Here is a 14,748-nt window from a genome sequence, read left to right as displayed (position 1 = left end):
GGCACACCACCATGCCAGATGGGGAAAGGTCACTTTTTACTTATGTAAAAAAAAAATTAAAAAATAGTAACAGCATAGAAGGTAATGGTAGATGACTGTTAGGGTCTCCCCCCAAATGCAGAATTCTATTAATATCTTCCTTAGCGAGCCGCGTTAACCCCTGTAATGCTTTCTATAGAGTAAGCATAGGGGACACTGGGGGATGTGGAACCAAGGGGGCAGTGGGCCAAAAGAGTTCGGGATCTACTGCTTTAAACAGAAATAAGAGCCAGTGGGTTCTTCCTTTTTTAAAGTATCGTTTCAGCGGGGACAGCAGTCCGGATTTCCAAAAAGCGGCGCTTTTTTGCGTCTGAGCAAAGAAGAGAGAGGGGAAAAAAGAGAGAGAGATTGATTTGTGGCTGCGCAAAGGGGGGAGGAGCCCAGGAGTAAAAGTAGGAAGGACGAAGGGAGGGGAAAGGAAAGTTAATAGAAGGAAAGGCGGGTGGGAGAGAAAGAGAAAGAAAGAGGAAAGGAAGGGGGGAAGAGAAGTGGAAAGGAGGGAGACCGAGTTGGGGGAGAAGCGTCTAGAGAGTTGCTCCGAAGTTTGGGGGGCCGCGGGGGTGGGCGCGCGTCCCAGGAGGCGGAGGCCAGCCCGGCTGGGAGCCGCGCCGCGGCCCGGGGGCGGTAGGCGGACCGCGGCTCCTAGGATGTGGAAAGGGGACGGCGGCGCAGGGGGAGGAGACCCGCACGGCTAGGGCAGCGCGCAGGGGGAGGGGAGCGGGCCGGAGGCGGGCGAGGGGGGCCGCGATCCCACGCGCCGCGAACATGGCCTCCTTCCCCGCGGGCCCCGCCGAGCCCCCCGGCCGGGGAGGGCAGCGCGCCCCCGCCACCGGAGGAGAGCAGAGGCAGCAGGAGGAGGACGAAGGCGCTGCCGAGGAGGCGCGCCAACTTCTGCCAACTTCGGCGCCCGCCCCGTCGCCATAGGCTCCTCCCAGCCGAGAGCCAGAGGACGGCGGCGGAGCAGGAGGAGGAGGATCGGGTTTGGCGACGGCTGCTGCGTCCTCTCCAAGCGCGGGGCTGGCCTCCGCCGCGCCCGATCCTCCGCGCTCGCCGCGCTTCTCGGCGGAGCAGGTCTCGTGCATGTGCGAGGCGCTGCTCAGGCGGGCGACCCCGGCCGGCTGGGCCGCTTCCTGGGCTCGCTGCCGCCCGACGCCGAGGCGCCGTGCCTGGAGGCGCAGGCGGGCGAGAGCCTGGCCAAGGCGCGCGCGCTGCTGGCCTTCCAGCGCGGCGACTTCGCCGAGCTCTACCGCCTGGTGCAGAGCCGGCGATGGGATGTGGGAGGGAGCTCGCTCGCCGCCCCGCGTGTGCCTATGTGGGGCACGTTACAGCCCCGTGACGTCAGCGCCACGCAGGCAGCCAGGCAGGCAGACGGCGAGAGCCCCGCGCTGGGCGGCCTCTCCTCGCCGCCGCCGCCCCACCTCTCGCCGCCCGACTCGCCCGCCTCCCTCCCACGGCACACCAGGCAACGTCTCGCGGCACACTAGTGTGCCGCGGAACACCGGTTGGGAAACACTGCCCTAGGAACCTGTTCTCTGTGGGGAAGGAGACTTTCAGCCCCAGGAAATAAACATTAGGGAGTAAAGGGAGCAAAGGACTTGGGATCTGCAACTCTATTAGAGGGTGATGTGCAAAAGTTGCCACAGAACCCTTTCAGAGTTACAAGGGTGGAGAAGGCAGTGTGGAGGACCCCACTGAATGCTTCCAGAAAATCTTCTTTATTAAGTAATGTACAAAAAGTTTAGTTGGTGTAGACTTTAGTTTCAATATTTAAAAGTCTGGTTGCTTAGAGTCAAAGAACAAAATGCCAGACAGTTTAACTACAGCAGGAAGAGGAGGGAGAGTGCCCACAAGAGGAAGGCTCAGCAGACAGACCACGTACAAGTAACTCACATGGTGTAACCGAAACCCCCAACTCTTAAGTTGCACCGGAGGCCTCATTGGGCTGGGCTGAGAGGAGGGAGAAATGGGGGCTTTTTCTCCAGCAGAATCGGGAGAAAACAAATCCTTGGTGGTTGTTTTTTTTAAAAAATAAAGAGTCTTCTAGGCTGGGCTGGGGGGGCATTTAGCCCCCCTGTAAGGAGCACCGCCCAGCTAGAAGCCACTCCCTGGCCTGACCCCTGTGTCAGGACACAGCCAGGCAGAGGTGACCCCAGCTGGGAGGGGAGGGCAGGAATGCCACAGCCCTTAACGGTATTGGAACTGGAAGAGACAGCGAGAGAGTCCTTCGCTGCTGCACAACCCCAGCAGCCAGGTGCTAGGTAGAAGGTTTGGGGCAGGGAACGCCCTGCTTGGAGTTCATCAGCTTCTCCACCATGGTGCGGGCATAGCGGAGGCGGCTGGCCAGTTCCTTGCAGCAGCCGAACTCCTCAATCAGGCTCAGCTTGTAGGTGCGGAACTCCCGCTTCTCATTGATGTAGGTGACGGCTGCCATCAAGGGGCACAGGATGACCTTGGTGTGGTCCTGTGGGCAGAGGATGGAGAAGAGACATGCAAGAGGCAAATTAGCACCAGCTGGGCTCCTGCAGCTCTGAGAGGCAGCCACAGGGGATTAGGATGGTGGCATTAATGCAATACGAGGTAGCAGTTTGTAAAACCGCATAACAAGACAAAGCTGGGAAACCAGCGGTGCCTATGATGACTATTCTGGGCCTTCGCAACTCCTGTTGGTCCTAGAATCAGCTTGGCCAAGGAGGGGGGTGGGTGGGAGTTGGAGCCCATGAAAACCTGGCTATTCCCGATATAAGGAATATCTGGATCAAGGTTTCCCATACTTGGGTCTCAAGCTGCTTTTGGACTACAACTCCCATCATCCCTAGCTAGCAGGACCAGTGGTCAAGGATGGGAATTGCAGTCCAAAAGCAGCTGGAGACCCAAGTTTGGGAAGCCCTGCTCTAGATCCATTTAAGCCAGTGCAGGTAACTTCATGCCTAGGGCCTGAATGTAATCCTCCATTTGTGCTCAGAACTCTCCCTAGGCCACCCTCATCACTGGCCCAGCTTCAGATATGCCTGGATGGGATGCACCCTTCAACTCTGTTCATGCCTTATGCTCACCTGGATGGAGGAGATGAGTGCATGTCAAAATCTAGCCTGCTGCACAAGGGTGATGTTTGTGTCAGTTGCTCCGCCCCCTTTTGCCTCTGGCCCCACCCACCACTGACATGTGGCCCCTAGAAGGCTGCCCAGAATGGAATGCGGCCCCTGGGCTGTAAGGATTCCCTGCGCTTTGCTGTAAGCAGTCAGAGATGATGCCAGAACAGCATTCCACAAACACGTCGGCTTCATGATCCCAAGAGGAGTTCTGAAGCCAAAGGAACTGGAGTAGGAAGAGACTCAAATCTTGCCCCTTAGAGAGACAAAGGCGAAGCCACCGGGGCATCCTCCTCTGTGCCCTTGGAGGCATCTCGCACACAGTCCCTCTCCTTTGCCTGCTCTCAGTTCCACCTTTACGCCATCAATGGCTACTAGCTATGATGGTTCTGCTCTGCTTCCACAGCTGGAGGCAGCAATGCTTCTGAATGCCAGTTGCTGGAAACCGCAGATGGAAAGAGGGCTCTTGTGCTCGGGTCATGCTTGCAGGTTTCCAAGGGGGCACCTGGTTGGCCACTGTGAGAACAGGATGCTGGACTAGATGGGCTATTGACCAGATCCATCAGGGTCCTTTTAGGTACAGTATTGGGGGGTGGGCAGCATTAAACTTGTTCAAGAAGAGATGCCTGTGACACCTCAAGCTGAACCAATTGACAGCATGGACAGCCATCCAGCCATTATTATTATTAATTCAACTTCTAAGCCCATTTCTCCTCTCTAAGGAACCCATTGATTGTCCCTTTTGGAGGGGGGGGTAATTTCTAGCTTCAAAACCCACCCCCAAATACATGCAGGCTGGCAGGGTGGGGAGAGAGAGCTTCCCCGCTCCTGTTAGGTCACCTGGAAGAAGTTGATCTGCACAGTGCCATTGCTCAGGTGCAGGATGATGGCGCTGCGAGTGCGGAACCAGTAGCACATGTAAGGGAGGCGGGCCAGCTCGTCTCCTTCTCGGGGGGTGATGTTGGCTCCCGCCTTCAGCAAGTGCTCGCTCATGTAGTTGCGGAAATAGCTCAGCAGCGTGATCTGCAGGAGACAAAAACAAGGGCCCATGTCAGCAAAACAGCGGCGGAGCAGAGGCAGGCCTCAAAACGCTACGTTCCAGCAAAGGACCCTGCAAGGCTTGATAAAAGGTTATTGGCAACAGAAGCCCAGAGCTCATAAAGGCAATCTCCGCCCAGCAGGATTTAAATGCACCCCCCCCCCTTAAGCCACACCAACACCAGAATAGTATAAAAGAAAGCCCTTCTTCACACAGCGCATAGTTAAACTATGGAACTCACCGCCACAGGAGACGGAAATGGCCAACAGCCTAGATGACTCTAAAAGATTAGACAAATTCAGGGAGGAGAGGGCTATTGATGGCTATAAGCTATGATGGTTGTGCTGCAGTTGTAGGCAGCAATGTTCTGAATACCAGTTGCTGGAAACCACAGCAGGGGAGAGGACTCCTGGGCTCCCATCCGTTTGCCACAGGAGCATCTGGTTGGCCCCCAGTGGCCACAGGATGCTGGACTAGATGGGTCATTGGGCCAGCTGCAGGGTTGCTCTTACGTTCTTAAGTAGCCTCCTACTTGCAGCCAGCAAGAGCCAACAGCCCTCTTGTTGCCACCAGACCCCCAACCTCACATCGATGCTGCCCCTTCCCCAAAATGAGAATGGTGGTTTCTTTCGCAAGGGAAAAAAAATACCCTGGGGCTGAGCGATGGCTGGAAGCCGCTCACACCTTCATCTCAGATACAGAAAGGCAGCTGCTCAGTGGCAAAGGTAGGGGCACTTTGCACATGGTCAGATTTAGCCACCACCACGAGGCTCTAGTCACTGACCTTCTTGCTGAAAGCCTCTGGGTAGGAACGTGCGTTGAAGTACGACTCAGAGCCGTTTTGCTCAATGTACTGCAGGCTGTCCCCGTCGTTGTACATAATCAGGCGGGTCGAGTCGTTGAAGAGGACCCCAACGCTGTTGTCGCACAGCTGGTAGCCTGGGGTGCGGAGAACAGAGGGGAGCACTCAAAACCTGCCTTAATTCCAAACCAAGGAGAATCTTGCCTTTCCCTGGTCTCACCTGTTTCCCGCAGAGAACCCAAGACTCTTTCCCACCCGAGTGGCCAGGGGCTCTGCCTGCAAAGCAGGTGCTTATTATCTGTTAATCAATCAATGCCACCAGATCTCAGAGGCCCCTTGGTCATGCTTTGGCAGAAGTTTTGATCCTGAAGCAGAGCTCCGAGGCTTCCTCTTTCATACAGGAAGCGCCAACTAATCACAGGCACCAACAGACAATAACATCACATCTGGACAATTTCATTGCAAGCTCCTGCCCCTTATAAGTCCTGCCACCCTGGGCTCCTTTGGGAGGAAGGTTTGAACCTAAACGAATGAATAAAATAAATGCTGACCAACGGCTCCACCTGCCAACATCTCGCTTATGGTAATTTCTGGACAGATGTTCCACCCCTGGATTTAGGTCAAGGCTTCTTTTGGTATTCCCTCAGTTACTTTTGGTATTTCCCCCCAACATTTTTAATCTGAGTCATGCAAAATTCATGCAAATAAAAATGTGTATAGCCACAAAAACCACATTAGCATCATAAAGGGAACCAGCAACTCTTTATTTTATCTTGCGGACTTCCCCAGTTCCTGAAATTGTGTCTCGCCCCGTCCCCTGCCCTCCATGTATCTCCCCCCCTTATTATTCTTGTTCTCAGGTAAATAAAAAATTAAATGATTAAGAAGTAGTAAGGGTGGCAGCTTGGAACATGGGCTTGACTCATTGATAGGTGAGTTTTGGTCTGTTCCCAACAGGACCAACTTGGGATGTTTTGCCACTTGAGGCAAAACATAAAATACCCTCCCACCTCTTCCTTTGCAACCACCTCCCTGAGCTGAAGGTAGAGAGGGAGTAAAAGGAGGCTGGAGAGGGGTGAGCAGCACACCCTGCGGAGGTTGGATCTGCCACCTGAGGCAACTGCTTCACTTTGCCTCATGGCCGTTTCCCAAAGTGCACTCCCCCCACCCCCGACAGCTGCTGTGCCCAGTCGACTACCCACCTAGGCCGTACTTATCCGAGTAGTCCACCCATTTGCTGACCCAGAAAATGGGGATGCAGGCTGGGTCCTCAGCCTCCTCTGAAAAAGAGAATTGTGGTTACCAAATGGAGGTTAAGGAAGAGGGAGTGAAGCCTGCAATCAAGCAAGGCTGGCTCAGGTACAAGACACACACACCACACCTTGTCTGATGGGTGCTCTTTCTGCGGGATTGGACCCATTGACCAGTGTCAGCTGCTGCAGGAGGTCAGCCAAGTGGCTGTCCACAGGACTCCTGGGCTCCCGCAGGGCCACCTCTTCTTCCTTCTCGGGCACCTTCTCCAGCGCAGGGCTCTCTGGTCCTGTGTAGGAAAGAGAGAGATGCATGCGATGCTGCCTTGTTCCACTCTTGGCTCATGGAGCTCAGCTTCCCAGTTGGAGATCACACCCTGTGCAGCCTCAGCCAGACCCACACACCTTTCCCACAAGTTCAGCTCACTCCATTTTGCCTGGGTTTCACTGGCAGAACTGGCACAGCTACAGGTGCCACATTATGCCCCTTCCGCACTTGTAAGTATTCAATCTTTTAGTGTGGCGGCACTTGCACTTTGAAGCTCCTTGCCTGCTGAGATCAAGCAGGCATCTTCGCTGTAAGATGCCTGCTAAAAACCATTTTTGTTGGCCCAGATGTCTAGAAAGTTGGAGCGAGCTTTAATCTGTTTTCGGCCCATTGTTATTTTAACTTACGTCTTAACTTATTGTTGCTAATTGTTCTTAGTGATAATCTTATTGTTTTACCATTTTTTGTACACTGCTTTGAGGTTGGGGTTGTTGCTTTTTTACAAGCAAGCAGTGTATACATTTCATGAAATAAATAAATACAGTCGTACCTTGGAAGTCGAACGGACTCCGTTCCGGAAGTGTACTCGACTTCCAAAAATCAAATTGCAGCTTCTGATTGGCTTCAGGAAGCTCCTGCAGCCAATCAGAAGCCGTGGAAGCCCTCTCAAATGTTCGGGTTCCAAAAGAATGTTTGCAAACTGGAACAATCACTTCCAGGTTTACGGTGTTCAGGAGCCAAACCGTCCGAGTTCCAAAGCGTTCGGGATCCAAGGTACAACTGTACGGGCATTTTCCTTGTCTATTGATGAGTCTTATGGAATATTCTAGGTGTTGTTGTATCACTCTCCCCCCCCCCAGCCCCCTTATTAAGTTACTACCTGGGCTGCAAGCGCAGCCAAGCCTTCCCCCGCTCACTCCCTCACCTTTGTTGACCACTGTGAGAGGCTTCCTCAAGCTGGCATCAAACCCGCTGGGGGCCAGAGAAAACCTAGGGGGTATCGTGAGGCAAGTGGTGGGCAGCCGTGATGGGATGTAGCCCGTGGTGAAGAACTCATCGGTCAGCAGCTCATCAATGGTGGGGCGGGCAGCCGGGTCGGACCGCAACATTTTCTGGATGAGGGTAGCAGCTATGGGGTTGATGTGCTGGAAAGGAGGAAGAGTAGCGTTGGGAAATGGAACGAACAGAAGACACAGGCAGGCGCACCAGCCCCACAGCCATGAGCTCTAAACGGGGCCTGAGCTGCTAAAATGTCCTGCTTCACACAGCACGCGGCTAAACTATGAAACTCACTCCCGCAGGAAATGAGGATTAGGCAAATTCCTGGAGAAAGCTATTAATGACTATTTGCCAGGATGGCTATACTCTGCCACCACAGTTGAAGGCAGCAATGCTTCTGAATGCCAGTTGCTGGAAACCACAGCAGGTGAGAGGCCTCTTGGGATCAGATCCTGCGTGAACATTTCCCATAATCTGGGTGGTCACTTTGAGAACAAAATGCTGGACTAGATTCAGCCCTATTTGGCCCTAAGACAGCAGGCACTTCTTCTGCTCGCACCCAGAGCACAAGGCCAGGTTCTAGGTTCCATATGGGCAGGGCTTTCTTTCTGGCGTTATTCAACGGTACTCAGTACCGGCACCTCCCCCCCCCCCAAAAATCTTGTGGTAAGGTAAATGGAGGGTGGGGAGAGGAAGCAAGCAACCATGGCTAAATGGGGGGGGGGGGAGCAGGGATTGCAAGAAGTAGGAGGTTGAGGGTGAAAAGAGGCCCGAATAATTCACTGCTGTGTTGTTCTTCTCTTTAGCTTATAATCAGTGTTGGGGAAACTTTGGTCAGTTAGGAATGTTGTTCTGTTCATTAAATGGAATTCTGCTGTGTAGACATAACCCTAAACTGCTTTGGGGACAGCTTCAGTTCTGTGTATTTTATGAAACTCAATTGTTTTCCCCAAATTCACCCCACCTTGAGCCCTCAAAAGACTCAGCTTAGAAATTTGAATCAAAATTCCTCTCCCAGTTGCTGCCAACTCCTGTTTCATGAATTAAGGGGTGCCCACTTCTGACCCCCCCCGTCAACTCCAGACTCTCCCGTATCCAGGGAAGGCTGTACCGATGGAATGGTGTACTCGTTGTTCTTAATTCGGATGTACGTTTCTTTCAGACAGGAGGTTTCGAAGGGGGGCTTCCCAACCAGGAGAGTGTACCTGCAAGGAGAGACCATATATGGAAACCCATCAACTGCGGGTGCTGGGGGTGGAGAGGAACGCTAGGGAGCCCACTGCCCACCCAAACATTTAGCCACCTTTCTCTCCCTCTTTCGTGGAACAAGCCATGTTTACACCGCTGAAACTCTTGTTCCTCAAAATGCACAGAGCATGACCCGCCCTGCTTCTCGCCCCTTCCCAGCCCATCCAAGGTGGGGATGGAGGAAGCACAAAGTAAGAGACTCCCCACTTCCTTCCAGTTTGTGCAGAAGGGATCAGAGACAGGCTGTGCCTAAGCCAGCCTCCCCCCCACACCAACTGATATTCTCCGGATGTTTGGGGCATAGAATTCCCATCCTAGGCAAAGACACCAAAGGTATTTGTCCTGGGCAGTCATCCCCACCAAGAACAAGTGATACAACCAGGCACATCCCTGAAAAGTCCCTCCCCCGTGAGAGGCACCCCTGGAAAGGAAACTGGAAGTGTTTTAGGGGGACGGGACAGCACATTTTTATCCAACTTGTGGAGGGAAGTGAAAGATTGGAAGTTCTAACACCACCTGACTTTATTACCCCAACTTCCCCTCTACTGATTTCCCGCCAGCATTGATGAGGAAAAGCCCTGGTGTCCATTAGATCCACTCAAGTCTTACACAGCAAAACGTACATGATGCAGCCGAGGGACCAGACATCCACTTCGAAGCTGTGTCCCTTCTTGCCCAGCACCTCTGGGGCGATGTAGTTGGGCGTCCCGCACAGGGTCTTCTTCCGCTCGCCATCGTACTCCACCTTGGTGGCTAAGCCAAAGTCCCCTGGACAAACAGAAGGAACACAGAGGCTTCCTTGGTCAAGGCTATGCCAGAGAAGCCGCAAATGGAAGCATTAAGTAGCTTCCTTTTCAGAGGCAGTCAGAGATGTAAAGGCCCAATAAAGGGAAAGGGATTTTTAACACAAGCACGCTTCATTGGAAGGTTTGGGGAACGCTGGCAAGGAGAACTCTCACAGGATAGATTTTCTTTTTTGCAGTGAGCAGAGTGCAGTTTTAAGGCAGATTTGCTCCTTCAAAAGGTGCAGTATAAATATTTTTATGCTCCAATCCACTCCCACAACCTGGCAAGGGGAGAATTGTGAATTGCTGTCTGCTTCCTTTTAGTGCCCTTTGATGGAAGTTTGGAAGCACGAGAAGATGGATGGGGAACCTACAGCCCTCAGCCTAACTGAAAATACAGGGAGAGGGAAACAAGGTTTTCCAAAGATGTCACACCTCTTGGTACAGGGCGCCTGCACTCACTCAAGCAGCACTTTGGGGGAAGTACCATTCCACAATACTGATGGTTCCTAACAATATGGTTGTAAGCTGTTTAATTATTTTTTAAATATTGCTTTGAATGCTGAAACCCACCTTGAGACCTTTGGGTGATGAGTGGGTAATAAATGAATAAGAATAAGAGTCATTCAGTTCAAACAGGTAGAAACTGGATAGTTGCCCCATCCCAAGAAGCACTCATACAGCCTGGGAAATAATGCAATAAAAGGCAAATATACACATTTGGAGTAGGGCTGCCATACATCCAGACATTACCGGGATTTCAAGGTGGAATTGACATCTGGGGGGGATTTCCAAAAGGCAGCACTTTGTCCTGGATCTTAGGGGTCAATTGAAAAATCACGTTTTTTGGCATTTTTGTATTGAAATATGTCAACCCTACATTTTGAAGCCAGATAAAGCCCACTAAAATTCCTAGATTACACCATCAGATTGTAAGAACCACCTCCAAGCTAAATGAACAAAAAACACAGGTGTTCTGGTGCACCAGCTGGCATCCAATTGTTTCGTGTCCAGGCTGCTTAAGCTCTCTTTCCCCTCCCCAGGCAGGACGATAGGAAACCTCCCTCCCCAGGCAATGAGCCCATGGCCATATAATTCCCAGGCCCCCCCACCCTCCACAACCCCCTTACCTATCTTCACCTCCATGTCGTCATTAAGGAACAGGTTGCCCAGCTTGAGGTCGCGGTGGATGACCCGGTTACTGTGCAGGTACTGGCAGCCCTGGATGATCTGCCGCAGGTAGTAGCGAGCTTCGGGTTCCGTCAGCGCTTTCCGTCGCTTGTGCAGCTCCAGAAGAGACTTTGGAGAGGGAGGAGGAAAGAGAAAAGCACCTTAAGGAGATAGTCACTGAACTGACCAAGGCGAGCAGGAGCTCCTCTCCAGGAAGCTGCCTTAGAAGACTGTCAGACTGCAGGTCCATTTAGATCAGCGCTGTCTATACAGAGTCAGAGAAGGCCATGGCTTTCCATGGTTTCAGGCAGGGGGCATTCCGAGCCCCATGTGGAGAGGCCAAGGAAGCTCTGTCCAGTGAGTGACAGACAGCTCCCTCCCTGCAAATAAGTGTGGGGCTGGAATGGAATATGATGCAGTTCACAGCAACTCTCTCGCCACCCCTGGAAAGTTTGGCCAGGGCATGAGAGTGGATTGTGCTTTTCAAAGCCCTGATTTTAGCAAGATGTTGACATGTAGCGACTGGCCCAAGGTCACACCCAGTGCACTTGATGGCTGAGTGAGGATTTGAACCCTGCTCTCCAAGGTCCTTGTCTGACACTGTAAACACGACACCACACCGGCTTTCTGCCGCGGGTCTCTTCTGATGTTCTGACTGGCAGGCAAATGCAAGGACACCAATATTACCTTTTCTGCCCACAGTCTACTTCTGTCAACCTCAAACCCACCTGAAACCTCCTTGCCCTGCCCCATATTCCTCCTCACAGCAGGGTTCCTGCCATCTCCGAGTGGGTCCTATGTGATATTGCTTCCCCATTCACACCAGCCTTTGGTACCTGTCACAAAAGCTGTGTGGTATACCAACCTCCCTGCTTTTAATTAAAGGTCTGCAAACATCCCCAGCTTTTTTGTTAAGATTCCTGCATTGCAGGGAGTTGGACTAGATGACCCTCGGGATCCCTTCCAACTCTACAATTCTATGATTTTAGAATCGCCACAGCTCAGCCAACGGGCAAGAGGGGTTGACAGGTGACAGGTAGACTACAGGCAGTTTCTGGGACCTTTGAAATGTGGACCAGTTTCATCACCCCTAAGGCACCAAGGCCATCTTTCCCAGCTAAAAGCTGACAGCTAAACTCTGGTGCTTTCATGTATTGCTCAACTTCCCAAATCTCAGTGAGGCTGTTCAGAACCAGTCATCTCATTCCATAGCCAGGGATGAGAGAATGATGGAAAGTTCAAGCCTTCCTTTATTCAATTTATTTAATTTGTATACCACCCTTCATCCAAAGGTCACGGGGCTATTCACAACACAGAAATACAAGATGAGGACACAAAATACATGATAAAACAAAAACAAACCAATAACCCCAAATAAGTTTAACTTAGGAGGGAGATGACAGCAGCAGCTGAACATAAGTCAAAGGCTATTGATGGAACCCTCCATTTCAGGAGTGTGGGAATCTTCCTACAAAGCAGATAGGTCAAGACTTAAGGAAAAGGACCACCTACCCTGGCTGTTGTTTGATGGGGGCTAGTCGTGGTGAGCGATTACGGGGAAGGTACTCTGCAGGTGCTCAGAGACGGCTTGCATTATCCCCTAAGTGCCGAAAACAGCGACTTGGAACGACACATCCAGTCGCTTGGGAACGCTGCCAACAAAGGCGCCCACCCTACCCCACCGAGAGGCCGTCGCCTGGGGAACCGGATCCACGCCCTCCCCATGCCAAACAGAAGCTATGGCTACGGCCTGGCAGTTCCCAGGCCTGCCTAGCCAGGGGCTCATAGGGTCGGTCCCTTCAAGCCCACCCCCCCAGCCCGGGGCTCTGCAGCGCCCCTCCGGAAGCCCCGTCGAACAGCGAACCCCGAGCCCGCCGCGGCCGCCGCCCTTTGCGCGCCCTCCCCCTTCCCGGGTCCTCACCCTCCGCCGGCAGAGCTCGAGCACGACAAAGACGAAGTTGGCGTCCTCGAAGAAGCCGTGGAAGCCGACCACGTGGCGGTGGTGGAGGCTGCGGTGGATGGCGATCTCCATGGACATCTTCTCCTTCTGCGGCGCCTTCAGCAGAAGCGACTTGGGCACGATCTTGCCCGCGAAGACCTCCTGGCTCTCCACGTCCGTGATCTCGTAGCATTTCGCGAAGCCGCCCTTGCCCAGGAAGCGCCCCAGCATGTACCGCCGGCGGCTCCGCGGGTCCAGCAGCACCTCCGGGATGGCCTTGCTCTCCTTCAACGCCGCGGAAGACGCCCGGCTCCCCCCGGCACCACCGCTAGGCGCCGCCGACGCCCCCGGGCGGGACCCTCTGCTGGGCACCGCCGCGCTCATCCCCGACGCCTTCCTCGGATGCTGCTCCGGAGGCTCCTTGCGCTGCGCTCCCGTTGGGCCTGAGAGTGAGGATGGCGGCGGCGTGGCGCTGCTGTGCGCTCCGTCCAGTGACAGCGATGAGCAGCAGCAGCCACAGCGACCCGGCCGACGGCTTCTGCTCGGTCGCTGCACCAATTTCAAACCTAGAGCCGGAGCGTTACGGAGCCCCGAGCGCGCTCCTCATTGGCCGGCAGGATTTAAACTCCAACCCGCCTCCAGCGCCGCGGAGCACGACGGGAACCGGAGCCCGCGAGGGAGGGAGGGAGACCGGGAGGCCGTCACCGTCCCAGCCCCGCCCCGACAGCAGCGGGCAAAGCGGCGCCAGCGCAACCTGTGCAAAGCTGCTGCTGCTGCGCGCATCCGTGGGAGTCCGACCCGTCTAACGCAGCTGGAGTGCTTTACTCCCGAGTAAACATGCGGAAGGGAGCGCTTCCAAGTTCCGTCGTAGGTCTTTGCTGGGGACCCCCGTCGGGCGCTGCGGTGCAGTGCAATGGAGCGGGCCGGGCTGCAGACATAGGATCTTTTTGGAGAGCCTCGCCCGGGCCCCGCGGAGCGAATCGAGGCTCTCCGCCAAGTGCTTGCTCGCGTCTTCGCCTAGAATGGCGTCGCCTTCTCCGCCTTCTTGGCTTTTCAGCCGTTGTTGTATTGGCGGTTGAGGTTTAGAACTTATTGCTATCGATCTCTCTATTGTCGTGAGCCGGGCTGGAAATGTTAACATTAAAGGACAGGAGGCAAACTAACATACTAAACTGATTTCAGTGTCGATGCATTTGTCCCTTGTTTATAATTTTATGGCCCTAATGAGCTCTCTATTTTATATATATATATAATATATATATATTGGCAGTTATAAAATAGGTTTATACACAAAATAAATAACCCCACTCACTTCTGAGTAAGCCGAATTTAATTCAATAGGACTTCTGGGTGGACATGGGTAGGGTTGCCTATAAAGATGTGTTGTGTAGTGGACTAGGACCTGAGAGACCTGGGTTCACATCCCCACTCTGCCATGAAGCTCACTGGGTGTCCTGAGACCTGTCTCTTAGCCTAACCTACCCAACAAGGTGGTTCTGAAGGTAACATGGAGAGAGGGAGAACTTTGTAAGCCACCTTGAGCTTGAAGAATGTTGAGCTATCAGAATACCAGGGAAATTTACAATTTGGTCATAATTGTTTATACAATATTATTCATTTGAAAAACAATGGGAATGGAGTTAGGTGTGATCACAAAGAGAATAATAAGCCATTGTTTTGGTTACAGTTGCTTAGGTCAGGGGCAGGCCCCCCTCAGATCTGTTGTCAGACTCCCATCAGCCACAGCAGCCAATAAAAACATAAGAATAGCTTGCTGGATCAGGCCAAAGACCTCCAGCATCCTGGGGGAATGCTCCAATAGGAAACCTAGAAACAGGATTCCTGATCAAGAGCCTTCTCCCTTCCAGGGGTTTCCAGCAACTGGTATTCAGAAGCACTGCTGTCTCTGAGTGTGAAGGCAGAGCATAGCCATTATGGCTAGCAGCCATTGATAGCCTCATCCTCCATGAATTAGTCCAATCCTCCTTTAAAGCCACCCAAATTGGTGGCCATCACTGCCTCTTGTGGCAGTGAGTTCCATAGTTTTCACTCAGTGGTTTTCAACCAGTGTGCTGTGGTATCCTGGGGTGCCAAGAAGAATAAGAAGAAGATTTATACCC

General features: G+C 53.1%; 1 protein-coding gene across 1 annotated transcript; it reads right to left on the bottom strand.

The window, feature by feature from the left end:
- Positions 1-1,735: 1,735 nt before the first annotated feature.
- Positions 1,736-13,265, bottom strand: PLK1 (polo like kinase 1). The gene is made up of 10 exons (XM_081170381.1): positions 12,611-13,265; positions 10,650-10,818; positions 9,358-9,502; positions 8,598-8,691; positions 7,413-7,632; positions 6,351-6,509; positions 6,172-6,249; positions 4,952-5,106; positions 3,969-4,151; positions 1,736-2,500 (listed from the first exon to the last, which is right to left on the bottom strand). The coding sequence occupies exons 1-10, from the start codon at positions 13,010-13,012 to the stop codon at positions 2,294-2,296; spliced, it is 1,812 nt and encodes a 603-aa protein (XP_081026507.1). The 5' UTR covers positions 13,013-13,265; the 3' UTR covers positions 1,736-2,293.
- Between the last annotated feature and the right edge of the window lie 1,483 nt (positions 13,266-14,748).

The sequence above is a fragment of the Podarcis bocagei genome (genome assembly GCF_964188305.1).
Source record: "Podarcis bocagei genome assembly, chromosome: 14".
Classification (NCBI taxonomy): domain Eukaryota; kingdom Metazoa; phylum Chordata; class Lepidosauria; order Squamata; family Lacertidae; genus Podarcis; species Podarcis bocagei.
Note: the sequence above shows the minus strand (reverse complement) of the source record. Positions and strands in the feature narration are given on the sequence as shown.